The sequence below is a fragment of the Pelobates fuscus genome, chromosome 13 (assembly GCF_036172605.1).
Source record: "Pelobates fuscus isolate aPelFus1 chromosome 13, aPelFus1.pri, whole genome shotgun sequence".
NCBI classification, from domain to species: domain Eukaryota; kingdom Metazoa; phylum Chordata; class Amphibia; order Anura; family Pelobatidae; genus Pelobates; species Pelobates fuscus.
The window spans coordinates 8,327,362-8,354,658 of record NC_086329.1 but is presented as its reverse complement, the minus strand read 5'-3'; the positions used below and the strand labels follow the sequence as shown (position 1 = coordinate 8,354,658).

The window sequence follows — 27,297 nt, the reverse complement described above, 5'->3', positions numbered from 1 at the left end:
TTATTTATGACTTTCCAAACGTTTCTAGGGTTTGAGATGTTATTGTTTAGATTTTCTTAGAAATATTGGGCCTTGGCCAATTTTGTTTGTTTTGTGCATATATTTCGCCATTGTCTATACGCACAGTGATCATTCATAGAGCCAGTACGCTTAAACTTTGACCACAAAGAATCCCGAAACTGGTACATTTGGATGAGGTCAGCTGTGATCCAGTTCATATGTGCCCCTTTTACCCTCACCTTACGCAGCGGGGCACGCAGATTCCAAATTTGTAGGAGTTCAGACTGAAAGAATTCAACAGCACAGTCTAGATCTGGGATAATGTTTAATCTGTGCCATGGGAGGTTCTTGATGTCCTTTAGAAAGGATTCAAGATTAAATTTTTTGAAGGACCTAGTTATTTTAACCTTGGGAGAGGATTTAATAGCCTTTATTTTGCGCACACAGTACACTAAACAGTGATCACTGAAAGTATTTGGGAGAACACCGGCCTCCTGGATTCTATCAGGAGAAGTGGAGAGAATCCAATCTAGCAGGGTATGGTTAAGGCTTTTAATGTTTATGCGAGTTGGGGAGGAGATTAATTGCGTTAGCTGCAAAGTCTTAAACAGCGTGCAAGAACAATTATTTTTAGGATTCAGCCAATCAATATTAAAATCTCCAAAGACCAACATTTCACTTTTTGGGTTTTGAGCCAAGGTTTCACTAAGGAGATGGGCTATGTCAGAAAGGGAGTGCACAGGGGAGCTAGGTGGGAGGTAGATTCCTGCAACAATGATTGAATTACTGCACGGGATCTCAATTGTGTGTAATGGTGTGCGGAGTGTTCCAATATAATGTGATAAAATTCTAATCTTAAGGAGCACTATAGGGTCAGGAACACAAACATGTACAAACATGACCCTATAGTGTTAAAACCATCTAGCACCCCTGGGCCCCTCATCCCTCCATAAATATAGCAAAATCTTACTGTATTCAAGCCTGAAGCTGTAAATCTGCATGCTGTTAGACTCAGAAAAACAAGCAGTCTGCTGACATGTGATAGCCTGATCTAATCACAGTGCTTCCCCATAGGATTGGCTGAGACTGACAAAGAGGCAGATCAGGGGCAGAGCCAGCATGATTCAAACACAGCCCTGGCCAATCAGCATCTCCTCATAGAAATGAATTGAATCAATGAATCTCTATGAGGAAAGTTCAGTGTCTGCATGCAGAGGGAGGAGACACTGAATGTTTGGATGCATTTTAGGCAGCCATGACCCAGGAAAGCTCTCTAACAGCCATCTGAGGAGTGGCCAGAGAAGTTATCACTAGGCTGTAATGTAAACACTGCATGGCTACAGCTGTGACCCCGCCCCTTATCCATGGCTCCAGCTGTGACCCCGCCCCTTTTCCATGGCTCCAGCTGTGGCCCCGCCCCTTTCCCAGTCTCTGTGTATCCATGGCTGTGACCCCGCCCCTTTCTCGGTCTCTGAGCATCCATGGCTGTGACCCCGCCCCTTTTCCAGTCTCTGTGTATCCATGGCTGTGACCCCAACCCAGCTGTAGCCCCGCCCCTTTCTCGGGCTCTATCCATGGCTGTGACTCCGCCCCTTTCTTGGCTGCTCCGTATCCATGGCTCCAGCTGTGGCCCCGCCCCTTTCCCGTCGTGCAGTTCTTCGAAAACAAAGCCCCACGTGACAGCCGATGAGAAGAAGTGTCATGGCGTCTCCCAGTGGGAAGGTGGCCGTTACCTGGCAGGAGCTGGTGGTGGCGGCCCGCGTGCGGCCCGCGGAGCCGCTGGAGCTGCCGGAGGACCCGGAGGACGCGGAGGGGCTGTATGTGGCGGTGGAGCGCTGCCCGCTCTGTAACACCACCCGCCGCCGCCTCACCTGCGCCAAGTGCGTCCGGAGCGGGGACTTCGTGTACATCGACGGCCGGGACGGAGAGAGGTAACCGGACTGCCACCCCCAGCACCCGCAGGCAGCCAGGACTGCCACCCCCAGCACCCGCAGGCAGCCAGGACTGCCACCCCCAGCACCCGCAGGCAGCCAGGACTGCCACCCCCAGCACCCGCAGGCAGCCAGGACTGCCACCCCCAGCACCCGCAGGCAGCCAGGACTGCCACCCCCAGCACCCGCAGGCAGCCAGGACTGCCACCCCCAGCACCCGCAGGCAGCCAGGACTGCCACCCCCAGCACCCGCAGGCAGCCAGGACTGCCACCCCCAGCACCCGCAGGCAGCCAGGACTGCCACCCCCAGCACCCGCAGGCAGCCAGGACTGCCACCCCCAGCACCCGCAGGCAGCCAGGACTGCCACCCCCAGCACCCGCAGGCAGCCAGGACTGCCACCCCCAGCACCCGCAGGCAGCCAGGACTGCCACCCCCAGCACCCGCAGGCAGCCAGGACTGCCACCCCCAGCACCCGCAGGCAGCCAGGACTGCCACCCCCAGCACCCGCAGGCAGCCAGGACTGCCACCCCCAGCACCCGCAGGCAGCCAGGACTGCCACCCCCAGCACCCGCAGGCAGCCAGGACTGCCACCCCCAGCACCCGCAGGCAGCCAGGACTGCCACCCCCAGCACCCGCAGGCAGCCAGGACTGCCACCCCCAGCACCCGCAGGCAGCCAGGACTGCCACCCCCAGCACCCGCAGGCAGCCAGGACTGCCACCCCCAGCACCCGCAGGCAGCCAGGACTGCCACCCCCAGCACCCGCAGGCAGCCAGGACTGCCACCCCCAGCACCCGCAGGCAGCCAGGACTGCCACCCCCAGCACCCGCAGGCAGCCAGGACTGCCACCCCCAGCACCCGCAGGCAGCCAGGACTGCCACCCCCAGCACCCGCAGGCAGCCAGGACTGCCACCCCCAGCACCCGCAGGCAGCCAGGACTGCCACCCCCAGCACCCGCAGGCAGCCAGGACTGCCACCCCCAGCACCCGCAGGCAGCCAGGACTGCCACCCCCAGCACCCGCAGGCAGCCAGGACTGCCACCCCCAGCACCCGCAGGCAGCCAGGACTGCCACCCCCAGCACCCGCAGGCAGCCAGGACTGCCACCCCCAGCATCCGCAGGCAGCCAGGACTGCCACTCCCAGCATCCACGGCTTTTATAGAGAGATGGTCACCTCTCCTACCCTGGGGGGGGGCTTTTATAGAGAGATGGTCACCTCTCCTACCCTGGGGGGGGGCTTTTATAGAGAGATGGTCACCTCTCCTACCCTGGGGGGGCTTTTATAGAGAGATGGTCACCTCTCCTACCCTGGGGGGGCTTTTATAGAGAGATGGCCACCTCTCCTACCCTGGGGGGGCTTTTATAGAGAGATGGCCACCTCTCCTACCCTGGGGGGGCTTTTATAGAGAGATGGCCACCTCTCCTACCCTGGGGGGGGCTTTTATAGAGAGATGGTCACCTCTCCTACCTTGGGGGGGCTTTTATAGAGAGATGGTCACCTCTCCAACCCTGGGGGGCTTTCTCAGTATATAGAGAGATGGTCACCGTTCCCTTTCTGGGGGGGATTTCTCAGTATTTAGAGAGATGGTCACCGTTCCCTTCCTGGGGGGTCTCTTAGCATATAGAGAGATGGTTACCATTCCCTTCCTGGGGGGCTTTCTCTGTATTTTGAGATGGTCACCGTTCTTGCAGTGGGAGGAGGGCTTTCTCGGTCTATAGAGAGATGGTCACCATTCATACCAATTAAATTTACACATACATGACCAAAATGTGTTCAAACCTGTACCCCAGGTTTTCTATTTAATATTTGTTTTTACAGAAGATGTTTCCCTGACAGTCATAGATTTAATAGTCATAGTCATAGATTGAGGGTTAAGCTCTCGTTGTTTAGATAATAGATTCTGCACGTGGCCTCCTCTTTCTATTACTTCCTGAAATATAATTCCTTCTGCCTTAGTATTGCTTTATTTTTAGTCTCCTGGGTAATTTTGTACACAGAAATAGATGTAATATTTCTCCAGAACCTTTTAAAAATAGTAAACTTACATATACAATACTCGGAGGTTAATGACCCTAGAACTTGTGTGACCTAAGGGTTGAATATTTCCTGTATGTATAACTGCACTGCTTACTTAAAAAAATTGACCATTACATTTCATCATACTGTAGCATGTACTTATAAACCGCATGCAGGAATTGAGATATGTACATTTTAAATAATAACAAAGTATTTGACCAGGAAAGGTACATTCAGATTACTCTGGTTTTTTTAAGTACGTCCTGGGGATGTTACCTTAGCCCAACAAATATGTAGACTTTCATTGTTAAAGGTGTGTACAGCTTGTCTCTACATCCAAAATTGTTCTGAAAATCTTGGCTTTTCTTTACTTTAAATAATTTAAGGGTTGCGATTTTACAATTTGTAGAATTCATCATCTCTGACATCTTATCCAAGCAAATAAAAAGGTCTCCTTTATAATCCATCAGATAAACAAAATCGACATTGGTTTTTGAAGCCTCTTTAAAAAAACAAACAAAAAAAAACAACTACCTCTTAAAAGAGCAGATTGCGCATATCTTTGGTGCTTTAAAAAAGAAAAGTGCCAAAATATCTTTTAGGTCAAACTTCAAAAACAAAATTAAAGCACTCAGAACTCCACAATCTAAACATTGTTTTAGGGATTCCTGCTAGAATTAACATTGTTTGCAAGCTCTTTGGCAATTTTCTTTTAAAAATGTGAACAACCCATAGAAAGCTTAAAGGGACTCTCCAGTGCCAGGGAAACATATGCCCCTCCCACTCCCATCTCATGTTGCTGAAGGGGTTAAATCCCCTTCATTAACTTACGTGAATCCAGCCCCTATGTCCCTCGGTGCTGGGTCAGGCTCCTCCCCCGCTTTCAGCCGACGGGGGAGACTAAAGTGCATGCGCGGCAATGGCCGGGTGTGCATTAGGCTTCCCCATAGGAAAGCATTATTCAATGTTTTCCTATGGGGATTGCAGCGACGCTGGAGGTCCTAATGCAGAGTGTGAGAACGTCCAGCGTCGTTTAAGAACACAGAAGCCCCTCTAGTGGCTGTCTGATAGACAGCCACTAGAGGACTTAACCCTGCAAGGAAATTTTTGCAGTTTTAAAAAGTTGGCAGTTGGCGCCCAGACTACTCCAATGGGTAGAAGTGGTCTGGGTGCCTGGAGTGTCCGTTTATGAAAAAGGCTTACTATTATTTGAAGTAAACATGGAAGACCTTTGGCTACTGTTGAGTCCTGAAATTGTACCAATACTCCTCCCTGGACTCCAGTCCCAGGTGTAGCTCTCCATCCAGGCCTCATCTGTCGTCACTGCTGCCTTCTCTGAGGTCCAGTTAAATGCTTCTCATACAGAAACATTTGAATGGGCCAATTTCCACGCTCAGCCTTAAAGGGAAACTCCAGTGCCAGGAAAACAATCCGTTTTCCTGGCACTGCAGGTTCCCTCTCCCTCCCACCCCCAATCCCCGGTTGCTCTTGTAACCGCTGGCGGTTCCCTTATTTACCACTATAATGTCTTAAAGCGTCGAACTTAGTAGGGCTAACCATACAGATATCTTAGCCATAATTTTATATAGTTAGTAAGAGATCCTCTATTTAACATATATAAATAATTGAGAATACAATATAAAATAAGGATTGTCTTGGAAGCAATAGTTTTGTCTTTTAGATATTTATTATATGAAAATTAAATGCTTGCAAATATCATTAATAGGTTAACATACCCTTTCTGAACATGTCATCATGTCAGCCTCTCAGTCATTTTAAGATGGAGCAGCGTCTGTCTCCAAGTCTCTCCTCTGTGTCTTAACATTTAAAAAGTACACCTATTTATTATACCTTAGGTGTCGTCATTTTACGGTGACTGTAGTTCATATATGAAAAAGTTACTTTTTTTTACTTTATTCATTTTAGGACCTCCCTTAATTTGGCAAACATGCAAGGCCATAACTAAAGGGTGCATACGTCATGGACATTTTCCTGACTTAGTTCAAGATGGCATCTTAAAGTCTGATAAGCTTATCTGTTGTTTATACTAAGACGTAAGTGCACAGTCATTGGAGATGACATTTCATTCTAAAACTTGTAATATTTGCATTTACCCATAACACTCTTCAGTAACTTACCAGAGGCAGCAACGATTTTCCACTTTGCTGCTTCTTCCTACGCCTCTGCTCCTTCCTTTGATTGCGTCGGCCGGTGGGAGAGACTGATCCCGCCCACCAGCCGGGGAGACCTAATGCGCAGCAATGCATTAGACCTAATGCGCATGCGTGGGGAGACCTAATGCGCATGCGCGGCAATGCATTAGAGCTCCCCTTAGGAAAGCATTCAAATGCTTTCCTATGGGAAATATTTGTTGTTTGTTCCTATGGGGAAATGAGCGACGCTGGAGGTCCTCACATAGCGTGAGGACGTCCAGTGACGCTCTAGCACAGGTTTTGTGGTGGAATCTCGGTAAAAATAAATTTAGTAGGCCGAGATTACCACGGCATGTGTACGTGCATATGCTGACGTATCGATCAGTTAGTTGCACGTGGCAAGATACGATCAGTAGTGTACGGAGCATGTGCAAGAATACAGGATGTAGTATTCCCCTCCTCCATTGTGCTGGACAGGCCATGCGGTCAAGCAGGAAGTTAATTCTTATTTGTATTGATTGGTCAAGAGAATGTGCGGGTGGAGCTTAATATGGGAGGAGTTATGTGCCTATATAAGGAGCCTGCACTATTGTCCGGGGCTCAGAACTTGTTGTATTTTGGTGACATTAGTCCCTCTGAGTCCCGATCGGTGAACCGAATAAAGAATCTCTTCCTTCCTGAAGAAACCTGTGTCCATCTCTCTGTGCTTGGCTACCGTCAGTTTCTCCGGTATCAGTTTCCAGGAAGTGCCCTCTAGACAGCCACTAGAGGTGGAGTTAACCTTGCAAGGTAATTATTGCAGTTTATAAAAACTGCAGTAATTACACTTACAGGGTTAAGAGTAGTGGGAGTTTGCACCCAGACCACTCCAATGGGCAGAAGTAGTCTGGGTGCCTGAAGTGTTCCTTTAACGGTTCTTTTAAAGGGAGATATATTCATTATTTATGAAATAGGGTTAATAGATCAACTTTGGGCGGGGGGTGGGGGGGGGGTGAAATATATCACATAATATATCTGAAATCTTTACTTCAGGTTATTGTGGTATTTGGGTGGCGTGTGAATTGTAACCTTATTAGGATTGTTTAGTATGTTCAGCAATGTATTGCTTACCACTGTGCCACAAGATACAGGCTTAGTTGTGTGATCTGTCAGATATAGACCAGATAAAGATCTCCTACTTATATACTAACTGCAGTTAGCTGTAAGTCAGAGATACAGTATTACAAATTGTGGTATTCGAACTTGAACTGTTGCATGCGGTTGAGGGAGAAGTACCCTAATGATATAAAGTGAATACATTTATAAATAAATGCACACAGTTTATTTTGAAAGTAACTTAATTTTACAATTTTTTTTTAAAAACGCAAAAACATGGAAAAGGAAATTTTTAGAAAAAGGTGAATTTTCACTTCCAGATACAACCATTAAATATCTTATGTCATTCCCTCTTCTACTCCACCAAGGAGATCCCCATTGTGTGCAAACAGCTCCTAAGGGGTTTTGGTTATCAGCCAGCTGATGTCTTTCTAGCCTTAGTGGGACCTTTATAACAACATGGATAGAGTTACACAGCTGTTTGTGAATGAGCATTATTGTGTGTATGTCCTTAGCCAGTGCTTGCCTTCTTCCTGGTACCAGTATGACAGAGCTTCTCCACAGCCAGCCAATAATCAATTTTCTGTCCTTACCTGCAGAGCTTTGGCTAATAACCACCATTATGGGGTTATTTATAACTAAAGGTACAATCTTCATCACCAAGCGTGGTCCTATGTTTACCTTTGTATTTGTAGATACTTAAACGGGCTTTCTACAGAAGGTAAACTTGGGGCACATATCATATTTGCAACATTTCTTACAGTCCAGATATGGCATACAGGATAGGGGAGAGCTGGAATTTAATAAAGGGATCCTTGAAGTGTCTGACTGTTATGTATAATATGTGACAAGCTGTGGGTCATACACAAACGTGTCTGAGAACAGTCACGGTTTAGAACATGCTGACGTTGTCAGGGATTTCCTATCAATGTAGCGTTTTGACAAATTAGAAGACTTCCCAAACTTGTCCCAAAATGGGCAGGGTGTTCAGATGGCAGCGCAAAGATAGATTTTATGTTATATTTATTGATGAATGATGTTTCACTACATATTTATGCATTAGATATATTGTTTGCCAATATAGTTTTGGGCACTTTTAAAGGCTGCCTCTAATCTCTCATACTCCCTACTACCGCTTTTCTGGGAATACTTTTGACATAAAATGCCTTTACTTTGACGTGAACCTGCTTAGATAGGATCGCCTTAACAAATACCGGCTCCTGAAGTTATTGATTTATTTGTGCTTTGTTTTGATTTTGTAGTGTTTGTTTTCGGAACTCCATAACTGTTGGGTTATTTTACACTCAGTCTTGCCTTTCTCCTGCCCCTCTCAGATGTGACTTGTCCCACTTGGGGATACTCGCACAATTCCCTCCTTTCGGTATATTCACAATAACTTTTAAAAATGTGCTAATATACATTCATTTGTACCTGTACACAAACTATGTAAAATGTAGTTTTACTATTCATACTTAATGAATGATTTACATACAGGTTACCTGAATAAACTGAATAAAGCCTTATCTGTCATCCAAATATGTAGAAGAAGGAAAATATATATATATATAGTATTTATTTATTTTTTTTATCCTTCAGTGCAGTGTTAGGTTATTGTTGATAGTTGTATGGGAGGAAGTGTGTGTGTTTTTATTACTTTGTTTTAATGTATTTCTGCTGTTTATTTGCTAAATGTTTTTACACTACCCCACTAAAGGATTTGAATTGTTCAGTGTGTTTAGAGCCGCCCCTTGGCTGGCACCTATACAGAAAGTGATGCACACTTTAATGATTGAGAATCTTGTTCTGCTCGCCCGGTTGAGCCTCATTCCATGACATCAGAATTTCCTGTAACCCTCCCTAGTATAGCAAACATTCAGTAGTATTCTTAATGTAACAACAAAAATAAAGAGTTCACTTAGCTGAAAACCAAAGCTCTACATAAACATTCTTGTGTCTGAGGACCATGTGTGCATGCACATCTGTACATATATAGCATAGTATTAAAGGGATTGTCACTGCCCGGGATGTGCAATATTAAGATAACTTCTCTCTATATTTAACAAATATCACTTATTTACTAAACTGACAATTGTCAGGAATTCAAAGTGAACCTAGTCGCTAAGTTTCCAGTTACGTTATTTTGATATAAAATATGAAATTCACTTCAAATTCTTGACAATTCTCACTAGAGTGAATTAAATTATTTATATTGGAGAACTGTGAAAAATGTAATTTAATTTAAATCTATACAGCTTTATCCTGCAACTGGTCGCCTCATCTTGGCTCCCTGTCAATCATTGTTATAAGCTCTGTCCTGCGATTGGGAATTTAGAAGTCTAATATTAATATATATATATATATATATATAATTGGATTATCCGTATTAGTCCAGTAGACATTTTATATATGTATGTGTGTGTAGATATTCTCACCCCTGCTGGGTGGTATGTTTATTCCTCCTTCTCGGGTCCTCTACCAGAGGCCTGGGAGTTTGAGGGGTCTGCGTAGTATCTTAGCTGTTCCACCTGCAACCTGTTAAAAACTCTGCCCCCAACTTGGGAGTCACAGCCCTGATTGCTCCTATCACAACTGGGACTACTACTGGCTGTGCTTTCCACATCCTTTCTAGCTCTATCAGTCCTTGGTATTTGTCCACCTTCTCATGTTCCATCTTCCTGATGATGTTATAGTCACTGGGTATTGCCACATCCACCACGACTGCAGTCTTCCGTTCCCTGTCTACCAGCACAATGTCGGTATGGTTGGCCAGCACTTGCTTGTCTGTCTGGATCTTTAAGTCCCACAGGATCTTAACCCTTTCATTCTTAACTGCCCTTTGTGGTATCTCCCATCTGGACTTAAGCAGGTCCAATCATATTCTGTGCAAATGTTTCAGTATACAATCGCAGCAACTTGGTTGTGTCTCTCCGTGTATGTTGTTCCTGCTAACATCTTGCATCCGGTTACCAGGTGCTGGACTGTCTCAGAGGTCTCTTTGCACAGTCTGCACCTTGGGTCTTGACTGGTGGTGTATATTATATATATATATATATTATATTCTCCCAAAAAAAGAACTCTTTAAATGTTGCTTTATTCACATAAAGCAACAAGAAAGAAATGTACCTGTCAGCGTTTCAGTCCACACTTTCAAGAGTGAATGAAACTTTGGGCAGGTACTTATCTTTTTGTTGTCTTATGTGAATACAGCAACATTTAAAACTACTTTCAAATATATATATTTACTATTAATATGTTTTGATAATACCCTAGGTCTGAGTCTAACTGTTAAATAATTCTGTTCTGTTTCAGGTTTTCAGACAAGCGAGAGAGATTAAGTCATCTACGGGAGTCCCAGTTAAATTTCCAGAAACAGTAAGTTCACGTCCCTTTTCCTTCCTAAAGCACAGGTACAATGTCAGGGGTGTGGATATTAAAAAAACTACTTGTCCAGGGACTATTAATGCGTTTGCCCAATCTACTTGTCCTGATACAAAAATTATTTTAATCAAAACAATATTTAAATAAGGTCTTTATTGATAGTGACTCCGTGTGGGTGGGATAGGGATGTAGTGTGTGTGTGTGTGCAGGGCACATAGTGTGGGGTGGGATAGGGATGTAGTGTGGGAGGACACATAGTATGGGGAGGGAGGGGCTGACTGGTGGCAGAGGGAGTAATGCCTCATTCATTTAACATCATGGTGCTAAGCGTGCAAGATGTCTGTACAGGGACGAGGCTGCGATGGTGGCCTGAATTGTCATTGGTTGCCACTTCTAAGAGACTATGAAATATTCTGCAGCCCCAGGCCCCCCAGTCATCTATGGATTGCTCTCTTCTTAATGCATGAAACTTCCTTTTTTTTATTTTTTTTTTATTAAGAAATCCAACTTAAAGCTACAATGAATCTTACAGCTGTTCTCCTTTTTTTTGTTTTTGTTTTTTAGGTTGGTAAAAGCTATAGAAGGCAAATTGTTTGCTGATAAACTGGTAAGTGTCCTCTTGATAGATTGAATTAATTGTGCAGTGAACAGTTTTTCTAAATATGTCTATTAGGGATCGACATTTTTTTTTTTTTGTTTGTTTTTTTGTTGTTGTTTTTTAGAGCCAATACCGATAATCTGTGAACCGATAATTCCCTGGTGGTCCACAAGCATGGAAAGTACAGAGGGGGCCCACAGCAAGTGCTTACTTACCTTCCCTTCAGCTCCCTGTTTAAATCTCGCGGCCAGCCATGGCCGCGGGACTCGCGAGATTTACACAGGGAGCTGAAGGGAGCTGCTGGGAAGGTAAGTAAGCACTTGCTGCGGGCCCTCCCAGGACCGCCAGACTTGTAATGGGCCTGGCGGTCCTGCTATGTATTATCGGCAATATCAGTATCTCTATTGGCAGATACCGAAATTGCCGAAAATACTGAATATCGGCCAGACCGATAATCGGTCGATCCCTAATGTCTATAGTTCACAGAAATGAAAAGAATAGATATAGAGAGTTAGATATATAAATCCATACAAAGCAATTTGTAAAACTACTTTACTCCTACTACATTCTTAAAAGAACATTTAATCGAGTAAAAGAAAATCAAAAGAGCACGTCAGATGGTGCCACTGCCATTCAGTTATGGATGAAATTTGTAGTAAATTCCTGACCAACAATATGGCAAACCAGGGGGCATGTCATGCCACGGGATCCCCGGATTTAGTCAGACTGCTCTTTTATGGCGTGACACAGAACCATGAAACGGCACCCACAAGCTTACAATCAAATTAACTAGCAGGACGCAGTGGTTAAAGTTTTAGAGTGACACTTTAAGATATATTCTTAGCCTACTCTTTGTGACTATTAAGGGGAATATTGTGGTGGATCAGATTCCAAAATATTAGATATTTTACAGTACAGTCAGCTGTTAATTTTATTTTTTATGAGCTTGTTGGGGCCTGTGTCCACAGCTATAAGCAATATCTGTCTTTCAAAATTTAGGACCCTGGAGGGATTCAATCCATGCTTTTATTTTTACAATAAATACTACTGGTCATGCTCCAGGTGCTGTACCCTATTTATTTTTGTCACAATATTTGGGGGAAGAGAGTTGGTTGGTTTATGCATAAAGTAGTCTCACACATTAGTGTAAATTTAGCACATTGTGGAAGGCAGTGAATTACTGAGAGTGCTTAAATAACTCCCCTCCGCTGTTGACAGACGGCCCTTTAACATGTGGGAGCCCATCTGTCTAGTTCAGGGGGAAGCAGATTGGCCGATCATTACTCCCATAAACCTTGGCCGACGTATTATATAAGTTGGCGTTCCTGTATATCCCCACCTTAGGTCTTCTTGGATAATCTTTGTTAATGTAGGGGATATTTTGCATGTAGACTATTGATAACCTAAAGTAGGTGAGGGTTGCAGGGCACTGCAGATTAGGAGATTGTGGCAGTAGGCAGTCCCTCCAGGTGCAGATTTTAGACTTGTTCCTTTTTATTTTGAGTCTTTTACAAAATCCTGAAATTGTTGAGGTTTCGTTACTGTATACAAGATGTTATCTGTTAGGATTTTTCTTTATATCACCCAGAAAAGACACAATGGTCCGCATGAGTAGGACTTTATCCACTATTCCTGTGCTTCAACAGTATCCATTGGGCAAATATATAGGTGTTATATTTGTATAATATACTGTCCCTTTTGTGCCCCTTAGATTTTTGTGTTTTGGAGTGTACCATGGATCTAAAACATTACAACTCTTGGAGTGCATGTTAAACCGTTAGAACCCATACAGGATGCATACACTTTTATGGTGATCTGCAACTTCTCCGATTAATTTTACTTTCTCTCTCCTTCAGAAATGGAAGATAATGTCTTGCAAAATAAGGATTGAACAACTGAAACAAAGCATTTGGAATGGAAATGAAGAGATAGCAAAGAGTGGGTAAAGTGTATTGGATTGTGTGTGTGTGTACTATATATTTATATATGTAACCAAGAATGCATTAACTTCACAAATCTGAATTCAGATTCTGGATACATTGAGTGATAAGTGATCTGTAGTTATGTAGTTACTAATCCACTAATATAGGCAAAAAATAAATATTCGTTTCCAGTCGTTTACCTCCGGGATTAGTGTAGTTTTTTAATGGCCTTTTTAAGAAGGTGTTGCTTTGTTTTTTAGAATCATCCAGATGTTATAATAAAGCAAGATCAAGACACTGCTCGATATTGGTTTTACTTTTTTAATAAATAATGAGCTTTATCTCTATGTACTTAAAAACACACTATAGTCACCAAAACAACTTTTAGCTTAATTAAACCATTTTGGTAATCAGATTATGCGCCGGCAGTCTCACTGCTCAATTCTCTGCAATTTAGGAGCTAAATCGCTTTGTTTATGCAGCCCTAGGCACACCTCCTCTGGCATTAACTTACACAGCCATCCTGAACACTTCCTGTAAACAGTCATCTAATGTTTACACTTCCTTTATTGCAAATTCTGTTTCATTTAGAATTGCTTATCTCCTGTTCTGTTAATAACTTGCTAGTCCCTGCAGGAGTCTCCTGTGTGTGTGATTGTAGCTCAATTTACATAGTTGGAAATACAAACTTTTAAAGTATGTTACGTAGTACATTGAAAATAAAACCATTTTGTTTTCCTGCAGGCTGTGTCAGTCACAGCTATTGGAGGTGTGACAAGGGCTGCATAAACAGAAACAAGTGGTTTAACTCCTAAATGGCAGACTGCAGAAACAGGACCTATACACAAAACTGCTCCATTACGCTAAAGTTGGTTTTGTGACTATAGTATAATCCAAAATATAGTCTTTTTTTCTTTTTCTATTATACTGTTAAAAGTTTTGGATATGTGTTGATATTTTTTTATTTTTTTTTTTATATAAAGTTACCATTAATGTTTGCTTTAGATTCAGAGTTGCTACTTAAATTCAAAGACGACAATCAAAAGCTTTATCGGAGGGCCCAGTGGCATCAGGAGAAGAAGGACAAAATACAGAGGAGGACAAACAAGCTCAGTGAAATGGTCGAAAAGAGGAACCATGTTTTGATGAGTAGGCACGTGGAGCTGGCCAGTCTACGGAGGTCGTACATTCTCGAATTAACGTCTGTTATATTCCCTATTGGGGAAGTAAACAATGTTACAAGGTATTCTCAATTTGCACATCATTGTTTTCTTGTGTTGAAACTATTGTTTTTCTGAGATTTAGGGATGCCATGTGCATGTTGGTGGAGTTACAAAACCAGTGCATGGTGATGTATTCCAGGAAACATGTCCCAATCGTAACAAAGTACCGTATTAAATAGCTGATTGAAATGTGGAATATGTAACCTGTTCCACTGACGTCCAGTATGAGACTGTTGTAGAACCTGACTGGGAGATCTTATATTTTGAAACCCAGACTCGGTTAGTTTTTTCAGTGTTTCATGCCATGTGACTGGGAGACTGCAGTTAAAAGCATTTGCAGGAAAAGTATGTTTGTTGCAGAGAAAAATCTACCAACCCTTTTCTCTTTTTTTTTTTTTTTTTTTTTTTTTTTACACGAAGGCAACACTTTTCCAAGACCTACATTTTTTCTTTTTACCTTAATCCGAATCTTAAGGCACATTTCTTTGAAGCCTTGCTTAAAGGCACACTATACGGTCAGGAACACAAACATGTATTCCTGACCCTACAGTGAAAACCCACCATTTAGGTGGCTTCCCCCCCTTGGCCCCCTCAGAATAGGTTAAAACTCTCCTTATTTTCAGCTCATCACAGGTCTGCAGGCGCTGTCCTATGGACACTTTGAATGCGCTCGCGGCACTTGCCGCGCATGCACATTTGGCTCCGCTAACGTCAGCCGGGGGAGCCCGGCGCTGGAATACGGTAAGCTGCTGAAGGGGTTTTAACTCCTCCTGTTTGACTCCTTCCTTTTTATTTTTAAAGCAAAAATAACTGACTTTACTCCTCCTATCGCAGCCTTAAGTCAGTGTCCTTAAAGCATATTTTGAGCTGGCCTGAGGCAGGTAAAACAAAGCACTGCGCCAGAGTTCTCAGATTTACCATTTAACCTGCTACTTTGCTATTTGGAATGTGGGTGTGCCTTTAATTATTGGCATGTCATTTAATCCAAATGTATGTCAGTACCTGTAATTTGTAGCAAATCTAAATAAAATATTTTGTTTGCATGAAAAAAAAGAGATAACCTAGAAGGCATCCCGTGCACCATAAGAACTACTAAACATCATTTTCCATTTGGTTTGACAAAAACCATTGCACTCACAACAGCTAAAGCTGCCTCTCATCACTGTGCATGGTCTGACCACGATCAGCCAGCTATGCTTTCAGAGCAGCTACTCTGGTCTTACATTTGAAATTAATTTTGATTTCTAACTTTAGTAAACAACCCATTGTGTCTGTTCGATGTGTTAGCCGACTTACAGGAGCCCTGTGATGCAGTGATTGTGTGTGTGTGATGCAGTGATTGTGTGTGTGTGATGCAGTGATTGTGTGTGTGTGATGCAGTGATTGTGTGTGTGTGATGCAGTGATTGTGTGTGTGTGTGATGCAGTGATTGTGTGTGTGTGTGATGCAGTGATTGTGTGTGTGTGTGATGCAGTGATTGTGTGTGTGTGTGTGATGCAGTGATTGTGTGTGTGTGTGTGATGCAGTGATTGTGTGTGTGTGTGTGTGATGCAGTGATTGTGTGTGTGTGTGATGCAGTGATTGTGTGTGTGTGTGATGCAGTGATTGTGTGTGTGTGTGTGTGATGCAGTGATTGTGTGTGTGTGTGATGCAGTGATTGTGTGTGTGTGTGTGATGCAGTGATTGTGTGTGTGTGTGATGCAGTGATTGTGTGTGTGTGTGATGCAGTGATTGTGTGTGTGTGTGTGATGCAGTGATTGTGTGTGTGTGTGATGCAGTGATTGTGTGTGTGTGTGTGATGCAGTGATTGTGTGTGTGTGTGATGCAGTGATTGTGTGTGTGTGTGTGATGCAGTGATTGTGTGTGTGTGTGTGTGATGCAGTGATTGTGTGTGTGTGTGTGTGATGCAGTGATTGTGTGTGTGTGTGTGTGATGCAGTGATTGTGTGTGTGTGTGTGATGCAGTGATTGTGTGTGTGTGTGTGATGCAGTGATTGTGTGTGTGTGTGTGTGTGTGATGCAGTGATTGTGTGTGTGTGTGTGATGCAGTGATTGTGTGTGTGTGTGTGATGCAGTGATTGTGTGTGTGTGTGTGATGCAGTGATTGTGTGTGTGTGTGTGTGATGCAGTGATTGTGTGTGTGTGTGTGTGATGCAGTGATTGTGTGTGTGTGATGCAGTGATTGTGTGTGTGTGTGTGTGATGCAGTGATTGTGTGTGTGTGATGCAGTGATTGTGTGTGTGTGTGTGTGATGCAGTGATTGTGTGTGTGTGTGTGTGATGCAGTGATTGTGTGTGTGTGTGTGATGCAGTGATTGTGTGTGTGTGTGTGATGCAGTGATTGTGTGTGTGTGTGTGATGCAGTGATTGTGTGTGTGTGTGTGATGCAGTGATTGTGTGTGTGTGTGTGATGCAGTGATTGTGTGTGTGTGTGTGTGATGCAGTGATTGTGTGTGTGTGTGTGATGCTGTACAGTTACAGCAGTGTGTCCGGTTTGTGTGTAATGGGAGTGAGAGTCTTGTAGGCTAACCTTGTGTTTTATCATTCTTTATTTATTGTTGTGCATAGAATAACAGGCTTTGCAGTTATGCCACTTCGGTAATAACATAAGAGAACATAGACATATAGCATAGACATATAGCATAGACATATAGCATAGACATATAGCATAGACATATAGCATAGACATATAGCATAGACATATAGCATAGACATATAGCATAGACATATAGCATAGACATATAGCATAGACATATAGCATAGACATATAGCATAGACATATAGCATAGACATATAGCATAGACATATAGCATAGACATATAGCATAGACATATAGCATAGACATATAGCATATAGACATATAGCCTATAGACATATAGCCTATAGACATATAGCCTATAGACATATAGCCTATAGACCTATAGCCTATAGACCTATAGCCTATAGACCTATAGCCTATAGACCTATAGCCTATAGACCTATAGCATAGACCATATTTCTTTATTTATTGTTGTGCATAGAATAACAGGCTTTGCAGTTATGCCACTTCGGTAATAACATAAGAGAACATAGACATATAGCATAGACATATAGCATAGACATATAGCATAGACATATAGCATAGACATATAGCATAGACATATAGCATAGACATATAGCATAGACATATAGCATAGACATATAGCATAGACATATAGCATAGACATATAGCATAGACATATAGCATAGACATATAGCATAGACATATAGCATAGACATATAGCATAGACATATAGCATAGACATATAGCATAGACATATAGCATAGACATATAGCATAGACATATAGCATAGACATATAGCATAGACATATAGCATAGACCTATAGCATAGACCTATAGCATAGACCTATAGCATAGACCTATAGCATAGACCTATAGCATAGACCTATAGCATAGACCTATAGCATAGACCTATAGCATAGACCTATAGCATAGACCTATAGCATAGACCTATAGCATAGACCTATAGCAAAAAAGTGTGTGGCAATAGAAATCTGTCACCTTGAGTTTTTAATGAAAGTATATATAATAAATGTTCGTATACAAAATGTCTTATAGTTCAGCACCGTCCAGACAATATGTTTCTAACACTGTGTTTTTATAACCAGGGATCCCGCTGATGTAAATTCATCAGAAAGTGACAATGCAATGACCTCTAGCACCGTGAGCAAGCTGGCCGAAGCCAGAAGAACCACTTACCTTTCAGGACGATGGGTATGTGATGACCAAAATGGTGATACCAGCATTAGTATTGCCGGACCCTGGATTACTCTGCCCAATAATGGCGATTACTCTGTGTATTATAACTGGGTGGAGGAAAAGAAAACAACGCAAGGGCCTGGTAAGTTATGTGCTGGTGCTATGAAACCTTGTCATTGGTGGTAGCTGTATAAGCACATATTACAAAATATCAAAGTTGTTCTAGGTGTTGAAAAGTGTATAGCTAACATTTCTGCCAGTATGTGTATTATTCACAAAGTACGTACCTGGAAACTGTACCTCTGTACCCATTTCCGTTTAATGAGCAGGGTGTTGTGTGCGTTGGGTACAGACAATGAGTGCAATCAACGCTTCATGTTAGTAGCCAATCCCAACCACGGGAGGGGTCACACACCATGATAAAACCTTCCCAGTGGGTTTCCATTGTGTGGTGATATATAGGAACATTTATCTGTAGGTCCAGTAACCCTGCATAGTGTTTAATTCCCACAGGCTCTCAATGACAGGAACATTCCGAGCAGCATAACCATTACAGCCTGCTGGCGCCCTCCCAATGTACGTAGTCAAAACATTCTGCCTCTACTAGAGCTGGTGATTCTGGCTGCAAGGAAGGCATTGGCAGTCACCCAGTAGTACTTTTCTTACTCAGTTTATCTAATTACCCTGGAGGGGGCGCCACAGGCACACCTGGCACCATAACCACTACAGCAGGCTATGGTCCCTGGGTGTTCTTTTAAACCTCAAAAGTTTGGCCAATAATATCAGTCTTTCTGTTTACAGTTGGTAACCTGACTGCTTTTTGTTTTGTTTATCTGTAGACATGGAGCACAGTAATCCTGCCTACACAATAAGTGCTGCATTGTGCTACGCAACTCAGCTCGTCCACATATTGTCACATATATTAAATGTCAACCTGCCCAGGAAACTCCATAATAGGCAAGTATTTATAGAACACTTTTCCTCCTGGTTACCCCATTTTCTTTCCTCTAGCACTCCCTCTCTCATACTTGGGGACTTCAATATCCCTATCAACAAGCTCAACTGCCCTGATGCCTCCCGTCTGCTCTCTGTAACCTCCTCCTTTGGACTCACACAGATTTCCTCCTCCGCAACTCACACCGCAGGAAACACTCTTGACCTCATCTTCACCAATCTGTGTACCACCTCTGATCTCTCCACTGATCCATTGCCTTTGTCTGACCACCATCTGCTAACATTTAACATCTGCATACCTCACACCAAAATCTCTACACCTTCAACTCTCCAACCTCGCAGAAACCTCAACTCCCTCGATCTCCAGCACTTCTCCACCACACTCCAAACACTCCTTTTACCCATCTCAAATCTCAACTGCCCTAACTCTGCAACCTCACTCTACAACTCCACTCTCTCCTCTCAACTTGACATCATGGCACCTCCTACAGTTAAACGCAGCAAGCGCCCCCAACTACAACCCTGGCACACTAAGCTGACCCGTTACCTCCAAAAATGTTCCAGAACTGCTGAACGCTGCTGGAGAAAGTCTCACTCTGCATCTGACTTTGTCCACTATAAATTTATGCTGCGCTCCTACAGCATGGCTCTTTCCTCTGCAAAAGTAAACTACTTCAAAACCCTCATAAGCACACTGTCCCATCAACCCAAACACCTGTTTCACACTTTTGATGCTCTTCTTCGCCCTGTGACTACCCCTCCTTCCACCACCTTGTCCGCCACAAACTTTGCATCTCATTTCACTGAGAAGATCTCTACAATCAGGAAAGAGATCTCTAATCTCTCTCCTTCCCCTATCATTATATCACCCAACCCCACTCCCCCTGCCACCCTATGCACATTTTCACCTGCTACAGCACAAGAGGTTTCTGCACTGCTCCTGTCCTCCCGCCCCACCACCTGCTCTCTCGATCCTATTCCCTCGCATCTCATCCGCACTTTGTCTCCCTTTCTTGCTCTTCCTCTCGCTAGCATTTTCAATCTCTCCCTTTCCTCTGGCACATTTCCCTCACCCTTCAAACATGCAACCGTAACCCCGATTCTGAAAAAGCCCAACCTTGATCCCAACTCCCCATCCAACTACCGCCCTATCTCACTACTCCCATTTGCCTCCAAGATCCTCGAGAGAGTTGTGTACGCCAGATTGACAGACTTTCTCGAATCCAACTCTCTGCTTGACCCCCTTCAGTCTGGATTCCGCGCTGGTCACTCTGTCGAAACTGCTGTGACCAAAGTATCCAACGACTTAATTGCTGCTAAATCTCACGGCCAATACTCTATCCTAATCCTCCTTGATCTTTCTGCCGCATTTGACACTGTTGATCATCAACAGCTTCTTCACATTCTTCGTAACTTTGGTCTACGGGATACTGCTCTCTCCTGGTGCTCCTCCTACCTCTCCCAGCGCTCTTTCAGTGTTTATTTCTCTGGTTCTGCCTCTTCTCACCAACCCCTCTCTGTCGGCGTCCCCCAAGGATCTGTCCTCGGCCCCCTATTGTTCTCCATCTATACTGCCTCCCTTGGTAAACTCATCAGCTCCTTTGGTTTCCAATATCATTTATATGCAGATGATACGCAAATCTACCTGTCCTCCCCTGATCTCTCTCCGCCCACCTTGACTCGTGTTTCTGACTGCCTCTCTGCAATTTCCAACTGGATGGCTGCTCACTTCCTTAAACTCAACCTGTCCAAAACAGAACTTCTAGTTTTTCCTCCCTCAAGTGCTGCTACTCCTGTTGTCTCCATCCAAGTCAACGGCGCTACTATCACCTCTACCTCGCAGGCTCGCTGCCTAGGGGTTCTTTTCGATTCTGACCTCTCTTTTATTCCCCATGTCCAATCGATAGTCAAATCCTGTCGCTTCCAACTCAAGAACATAGCGCGCATCCGCCCATATCTAACGCCAGACGCGGCTAAGATATTGGTTCATGCTGTTGTTCTCTCTCGCCTCGACTACTGCAAACCCCTTCTAACCGGTCTTACATGTTCCCAGCTTGCACCGCTGCAATCTGTAATGAATGCGGCTGCAAGGCTTATTTTCCTGTCCGGTCGCACCTCCCACGCCTCCACGCTCTGTCAGTCCCTGCATTGGCTTCCAGTTAGATATAGGGCCCAATTCAAAATTCTGGCACTTGCTTACAAATCCCTACATAATGCTGCTCCAACATACCTATCCTCCCTCATACACAAGTATGTCCCGTCGAGACCCCTGCGCTCATCCCAAGACCTACGCCTATCCTCTGCCCGGATCCCCACCTCTGACGCTCGCCTTCAAGACTTCTCTAGGGCTGCACCTATTCTGTGGAACTCCCTTCCCTCCTCAATCAGACTTTCACCCAGCCTCCACTCCTTCAAAAAATCTTTGAAAACTCACTTCTTCGTTAAAGCGTATCAATTAAACTGTCAGCAGGCTTCTCATCCCCCACCCCATGACTCCTTTCCTGCAACTGTCAAAAATGACCTACCAAGCACTCAATAAACCCTTCTCTAACAAACTATTTAATTCCCCTACTTTAACCCGTTTGTGTCACTATACCCCACTCCCTCTAGCATGTAAGCTCATTGAGCAGGGCCCTCAACCCCCTCTGTTCCTGTACGTCCAGTGGTCTGATTATGTGTCTGTTAGTCCACCCATTGTACAGCGCTACGGAATTTGTTGGCACTATATAAATAATAAAATAATAATAATAATAATAACTGTGGGACCCTGACATCTGGAGACAATAGACTAAAAGACCTATTTTTACCAATAGATGTGGATTTCTTTGATCTTAATGCTGATCCAACCTTCCCCCCTCTATATATTTATCAGCACTTCTTTTGATAGTCTGTCCTCTGCTCCGAATTTCTGTTGGTCTGTGTAATATGTTATATTATATGTAGGTAGTGGTTTTTCTGTTTGTTTGTTTTGGCATGTAGTGGAATGACCGTTTTATTAATATCATAAATCTAGATAAAATCTACATTTACCAGTTTAGGAGTGAAAAACTACAGCTCTTCAGTGATTATAAAAATCCTTTACCTAACAGACCTCCCAATAATAGTTTTATTGCAAAATAACTTTAACCTTGTTTCATGATGTGTGCATTGTCAAGATTATATGAATATCTGTCCAGTCTAGTTTGTGAAGATAATTGCATTTGTTTTATATTCTTGATATAACTATTGACGATTCGTTGTGTATTATATTTCTATATTTTACAAACATTCTTTTTCTTCCCTGCTCAGTGAGTTTTGTGGTCAGAATATGAACAGATGGAAGTTTAATCGCTCTGTAATTAAACTAAATTCCAATATCCTCTATCTCTGTTTTTCTCAGGTAGGTGGTCGTCCCGACTTTACTTTAGGAATGTTTGTATTCTATATTGCGGCATGTTTTATAATCCATTCACGGAACCCTGGAGATTAATGCAACACCGTGAGCTGGAGCACAGGTGTAAATCATTTACAAAAGTTAGAATTGTCGGGAGCTGAAAGTGAACTGTAAAATTTTAGGCTCAAATAATAATATTGGTGTTTTTGTTTTTTTTGTTTTTTTTTACACATTTTAAAGGAAGATGTTTTTTTTTACGATTTTATTATCTATTCCCTTAAAGAAATCTTGAATGAAAGTTTGCAGCCTTTGCAAGCCCCTCTCTCTTCTCCTGACACAGACTTTGTCTGTGCGGGTATAACACTAGTCGGAGACGTCTCATTGAAAATCCTCCGTGACTGTAACAGGGAAAGGCAGGCGTGCTTCACACCAAAGGTGAAGTTAGCTAAAAATCTAACTGGATGCCCAAGAGTAATGGAGGAATAATAAAATATGTTGGAAAACAAAAATACAGAAGTAAATATTAATGTATGGTGCTGGTAATCACCTCCTTAACAACCTAATGAGCAGATGGCAATATTCCCCTAAGGGTTCAGTATTATCAAAATGTATAAATAGAAGTCCACAATATTGCAATTGCATACAGTTATGCTGGATATAGACCTGTATGAATGTGCATTTATATTCATTAAACAGTAAAAGTCCACAGTGATAGCCGCTAATATAGTCTGTTAATACAGTTCTATACTTTTGGATCCAATGTAAGCTGATAGCAGTTGACTCCAGTTACTGGATTGTCCTTCTCTCTAATTAAAACTTGGTGTAGTTAAAGCGTTACCTCCTTCCTTTGACGGTCTATATAGGTAATATTCTGTGTTCCAACCTCTTTGGAATCAGTCTGTTTTACCTCTCTCCATTCTCAGAGCATGCAGCAGGATAACTGCTTCGGCTCACAGGGGTTGTGGTTCAGAAACCCCAGGTGCGGATAGCTATTGGCTCTAGATGTTTGATCTGGCATTTTATTTTGGAAGTGTGTGTTTTTTTTTTTTAAATGTTACATAGTTTTGTCTGATTTTTACCACTTGTCATTTTCGCTGTTTGTTGTTGATCCTTTTCGCGGATGCCTGTCACAATACATTCACTCGGAATATCTAGCATATGCTACCGTACTAGGCATTGAGTGAATGCAGTCATTCTACTTGTATAGATCAGAAAATGCGTGTCTCTCCGTTTTGATAGCCAACACAACTTGCTGATGGCTTTCATGGAGTAGAGCATGGATTGGCAACCTTCGGCACTCCAGATGTTGTGGACTACCTCCCCCATAATGCTCTCACACCCAAAATGCAAGCAAAGCATCATGGTAGGTGTAGTCCAAAACATCTGGAGTGCCGAAGGTTGCCTATGCCTGGATTAGAGGTTTGTTTAACCCCTTAAGGACCAAACTTCTGGAATAAAAGGGAATCATGACATGTCACACATGTCATGTGTCCTTAAGGGGTTAAAGGGTGCTGCTAAGCACATTTTCTTCAGTGTCAATAACTAGCTGTTGGAAGTACAAAGAAGGAATGTAGTATAAATGTCAGGGGAACCTTGTGGGAGTCTGGCATTAACTCCATACTCTGTGTGTCTGCTATCTGTGATGACGGCTATAAAGGTGCATTTTCGTTTTTTTTCTTGACAGCACGTGGATCTAGATCTTCTCCATCCATTGCATACCCTCAGGAATCTCATGTATTTGGTCAGCGCAGAGAGTGCAAACCTTGGGCGGTAAGACTGCAATCTGTGCAGGAATATTCATTACACATACGCACGGTCACTTTGCAAAGTTTTAAAAAAAAATAATCCCATTCCTTTATTTCCCCCAAATTTTTTATAATAAAAAAAATATTTTGTTTTTATACTTTTAGTATTTGACTGGATCCTTCAGCCATAGACGTACACCTTGGGTTACACAGTATTTGAATGTGATGTTTATAGAGTGAGATGATGTCACTGCACTGTCATAGAGATCCGCTCTGACCCAAGGTGCGTCGATATGGCTGAAAAATCCAGTCATATTCTAAAGGTCAGGATGAGTTTTCTCTTCCACCCTCTATCTTTGACAATGTTTGGCAATGAAGCCAAATTTAAGCAAGGTTCTATTTCTGTAGCCATGGTAATTTACCCAAATTGCATCAGAAAAATAAATCCCACAGAAGGACAAACTGCAGACGTCATGGGAAGAGGAGAACACAATGGAGACTAGACTAGAAATGGAAGGAAGGGTGGAAGACCCATATTGTATCCTAAAATGGACCATTTCTTTGTCTGTGTGGGTTTATGTGGATTTATTTTTATTGTAATTGTGTTTTCAAAATCTTCCCTCAGAAAATGCTGCAGGTAGAAAGTATACACCGTTTCGAAAAGCAACAAATGGTTGCAATTTATCGCACATATACCTTTACAAATTGTCTAAAGGTGCCAGAATGGGGAGTCAGAATGATAACCAAATAATTATATTGAAATACAAATTTTATTATACATGAATTTAAAATAAATGATATATTTAACTTATATCTCAAAGGAACACTCATTATTTAATATAAGGGGCACACGGAAAGGAATAGTGTCGCTTTAAAATCCGCTTCAGTGTGAGTGTCCCAATAGAGTGATCACAATGCTAGACCATTCTTTATCAGATGTACATCGTGCTGTATGTGTCCAGTGCAGTCATACGGCGTGTGACCATTAATGCAAAGCTGCCATAAATTCTGGGGAGGGAGGGAATGTCTGACAAATTGAAACCTTTTTATTTTTTTGCACAGTGGTTAAAATGGTGGAATGTGGAATGTTGTCTTAAAACCGTAATCCTGGGGTTGGTGAGAGAGTCTAAAAATATCCATTTCTAACCTTTGCAGGTCTGGGCCCTTCGAAATAACTGCAGATTTAGAAGACTCTATGGAGATCGTAGATCCCAGTGGAGCTGGTGAAACAGACGAAAGTGGAGAAGAACACATCAGTGACGAAGAGACTGATTTGGGAACTGACTGGGAAAATCTGCCAAGTCCAAAGTTTTGTGAGATCCCTTCGCAAACTGTGGAGTTAATGGAGAGTCAGAGCACGCTCCTGTCACAGCCGATTGGCAGCAGCACCGCCGGGGGCATGATCTCATCAGCAGCTGCGTCTGTCACGTCTTGGTTTAAAGCTTACACTGGACATCGCTGACACTAAGGGGCCGCACCTCCTTACCAAACTAGATAAGTGGACTGAATAGTGGAAAATAAACAAAGTTTATATGAAATGATCTTTTTATGCTGCGGAAAGAAAAAAAAGGTATATTTTTGTTTCCCATAATGGAGTTAGAACTGCATGAATTCTACAGGTCGTTTCTGCCTAGTCTTAAATATTAAATTCCGTGATGCACCTTGTAACAAATACAAGAAGGGAGGGGAATGTAATTCCGCTCTCCCTCCTATCCCAACAGCGGTGGAGTTGGTGCGTTAAGCAGGTACTTTAATTTTAATATGTACTGTGTATTGAGCAATTATCTCCTAGGGAATTTGTTTTATGTTTTTGTGTGCTTTGTAGGCCACATACATGGAAGAGGATAGTGCATTGTGCTTTTAACCCCTTAATGACATGTGTGACATGTCATGATTCCCTTTTATTCCAGAAGTTTGGTCCTTAAGGGGTTAAAATAAAGGTCTGAGGGGGGGGGGGGGGGGGGGGGGGGGGGGGAGCATAGCACACGGCCATTTGTGGTTTAAAAGGTATAGTGTGGACTAAACCTCTTAACTTGGCTCTAGCTTTGTAAATGCTGGATGCCAACTGTCAAACGGTTTACTATATTTAAGCAACAAGGCGTGTGTGGGAAAACAGAAGTTTAATCTTTGTTACAGGACGGGAATGGATATCATTTTAAAAGGGAGACATTTTATGTACTTTTAGCTGCAAAATGAATTCACTAATGCATAGTCATAAAGCAGAATGGATCAGACCCAGTATACTTGAAGTGCAGACTTTCCATAATAAGTTAGAATTAAATCTTAAAATTCCCCGAGTTTGTTCCTTGGCTGCCATTTCTAAAGGTTTCAGGGAAATATCTGAGCTGTGTCTGCCAATACTGAACTTTCCATTTCTTCTGTCTGGGTCCCCTGTTAGTCAGGAGGTTCTTTGGAGATGTAGTTCAGCACTTGCTCCGTGAATGGTATGTAAATATATTTTATGAATGAAACATTACTACAAATCAGTGGTTACAGTATTTTTTACTCTTGATTCCTGCTGCTCCCATACAAGCTCTGTCATAGAAAGCAATGACTGCACTCCTTTCAGGTTACTAAGAATACCTGCAATGTCATTTAGTTGGAGCGATTTCCTGTAACAAACAGAATGATTTTTGACAGATAAGAGGAGCTTCAGTTCCTTCTTTTCTTCCTGTTGGATTATGGCTTAGTCCTCAAGCTGACTACAATTCCCATAATCCAAAGCCAGGAGCTGGGGCTCTTATTGATTACAAAGCAATCTAGATCTTGGACACCCCTAAATAAATGTTTTAATGTAATTCAGACGTGTGGGGAATTGTATTCACTTGGGTCAAAGTGTGAGCAATACTAGCTGCTACAATGTAATATCGTAGAGGGATTGTGTCTTCATCAAACAGCATTTATTCTGTGTGCCAGTTAAACACTGTATAGTGGGAATCACACTGAGCAAAGGGGTATTTAACAAACATGTTTGTTTTGTTTTTTATGAATTGTTAATATTTGTTTTGAGATGCATTTAACTCCTAGATTAGAATGCTTACACTGGCCCAGTGACTCAAAGGGAAACCATCCTCAAAAAAATAAAGTTTTGTACTTTGAAATATGTATGTGTTTCTCAAACATTTCACAGTAAAGAAAAAGGTCCTTGCAGACATGCGTAACCGATCAGCAGC

The 27,297-nt window shown here is 42.8% G+C and overlaps 1 protein-coding gene across 2 annotated transcripts; it reads left to right on the top strand.

Moving 5' to 3' along the window:
• Positions 1-1,659: 1,659 nt before the first annotated feature.
• ATG14 (autophagy related 14) lies at positions 1,660-25,988 on the top strand. Of its 2 annotated transcripts, none has more exons than XM_063440250.1 (10): positions 1,660-1,931; positions 10,504-10,566; positions 11,137-11,179; positions 13,027-13,108; positions 14,098-14,335; positions 17,962-18,194; positions 18,892-19,009; positions 22,295-22,385; positions 24,064-24,149; positions 25,280-25,988. In XM_063440250.1, the coding sequence occupies exons 1-10, from the start codon at positions 1,687-1,689 to the stop codon at positions 25,584-25,586; spliced, it is 1,506 nt and encodes a 501-aa protein (XP_063296320.1). In that variant the 5' UTR covers positions 1,660-1,686; the 3' UTR covers positions 25,587-25,988. The 2 variants fall into 2 exon arrangements, with proteins under 2 accessions (XP_063296320.1, XP_063296321.1); XM_063440251.1 differs by having other exon boundaries at positions 18,892-19,013; positions 22,299-22,385.
• The last annotated feature ends 1,309 nt before the right edge of the window (positions 25,989-27,297 follow it).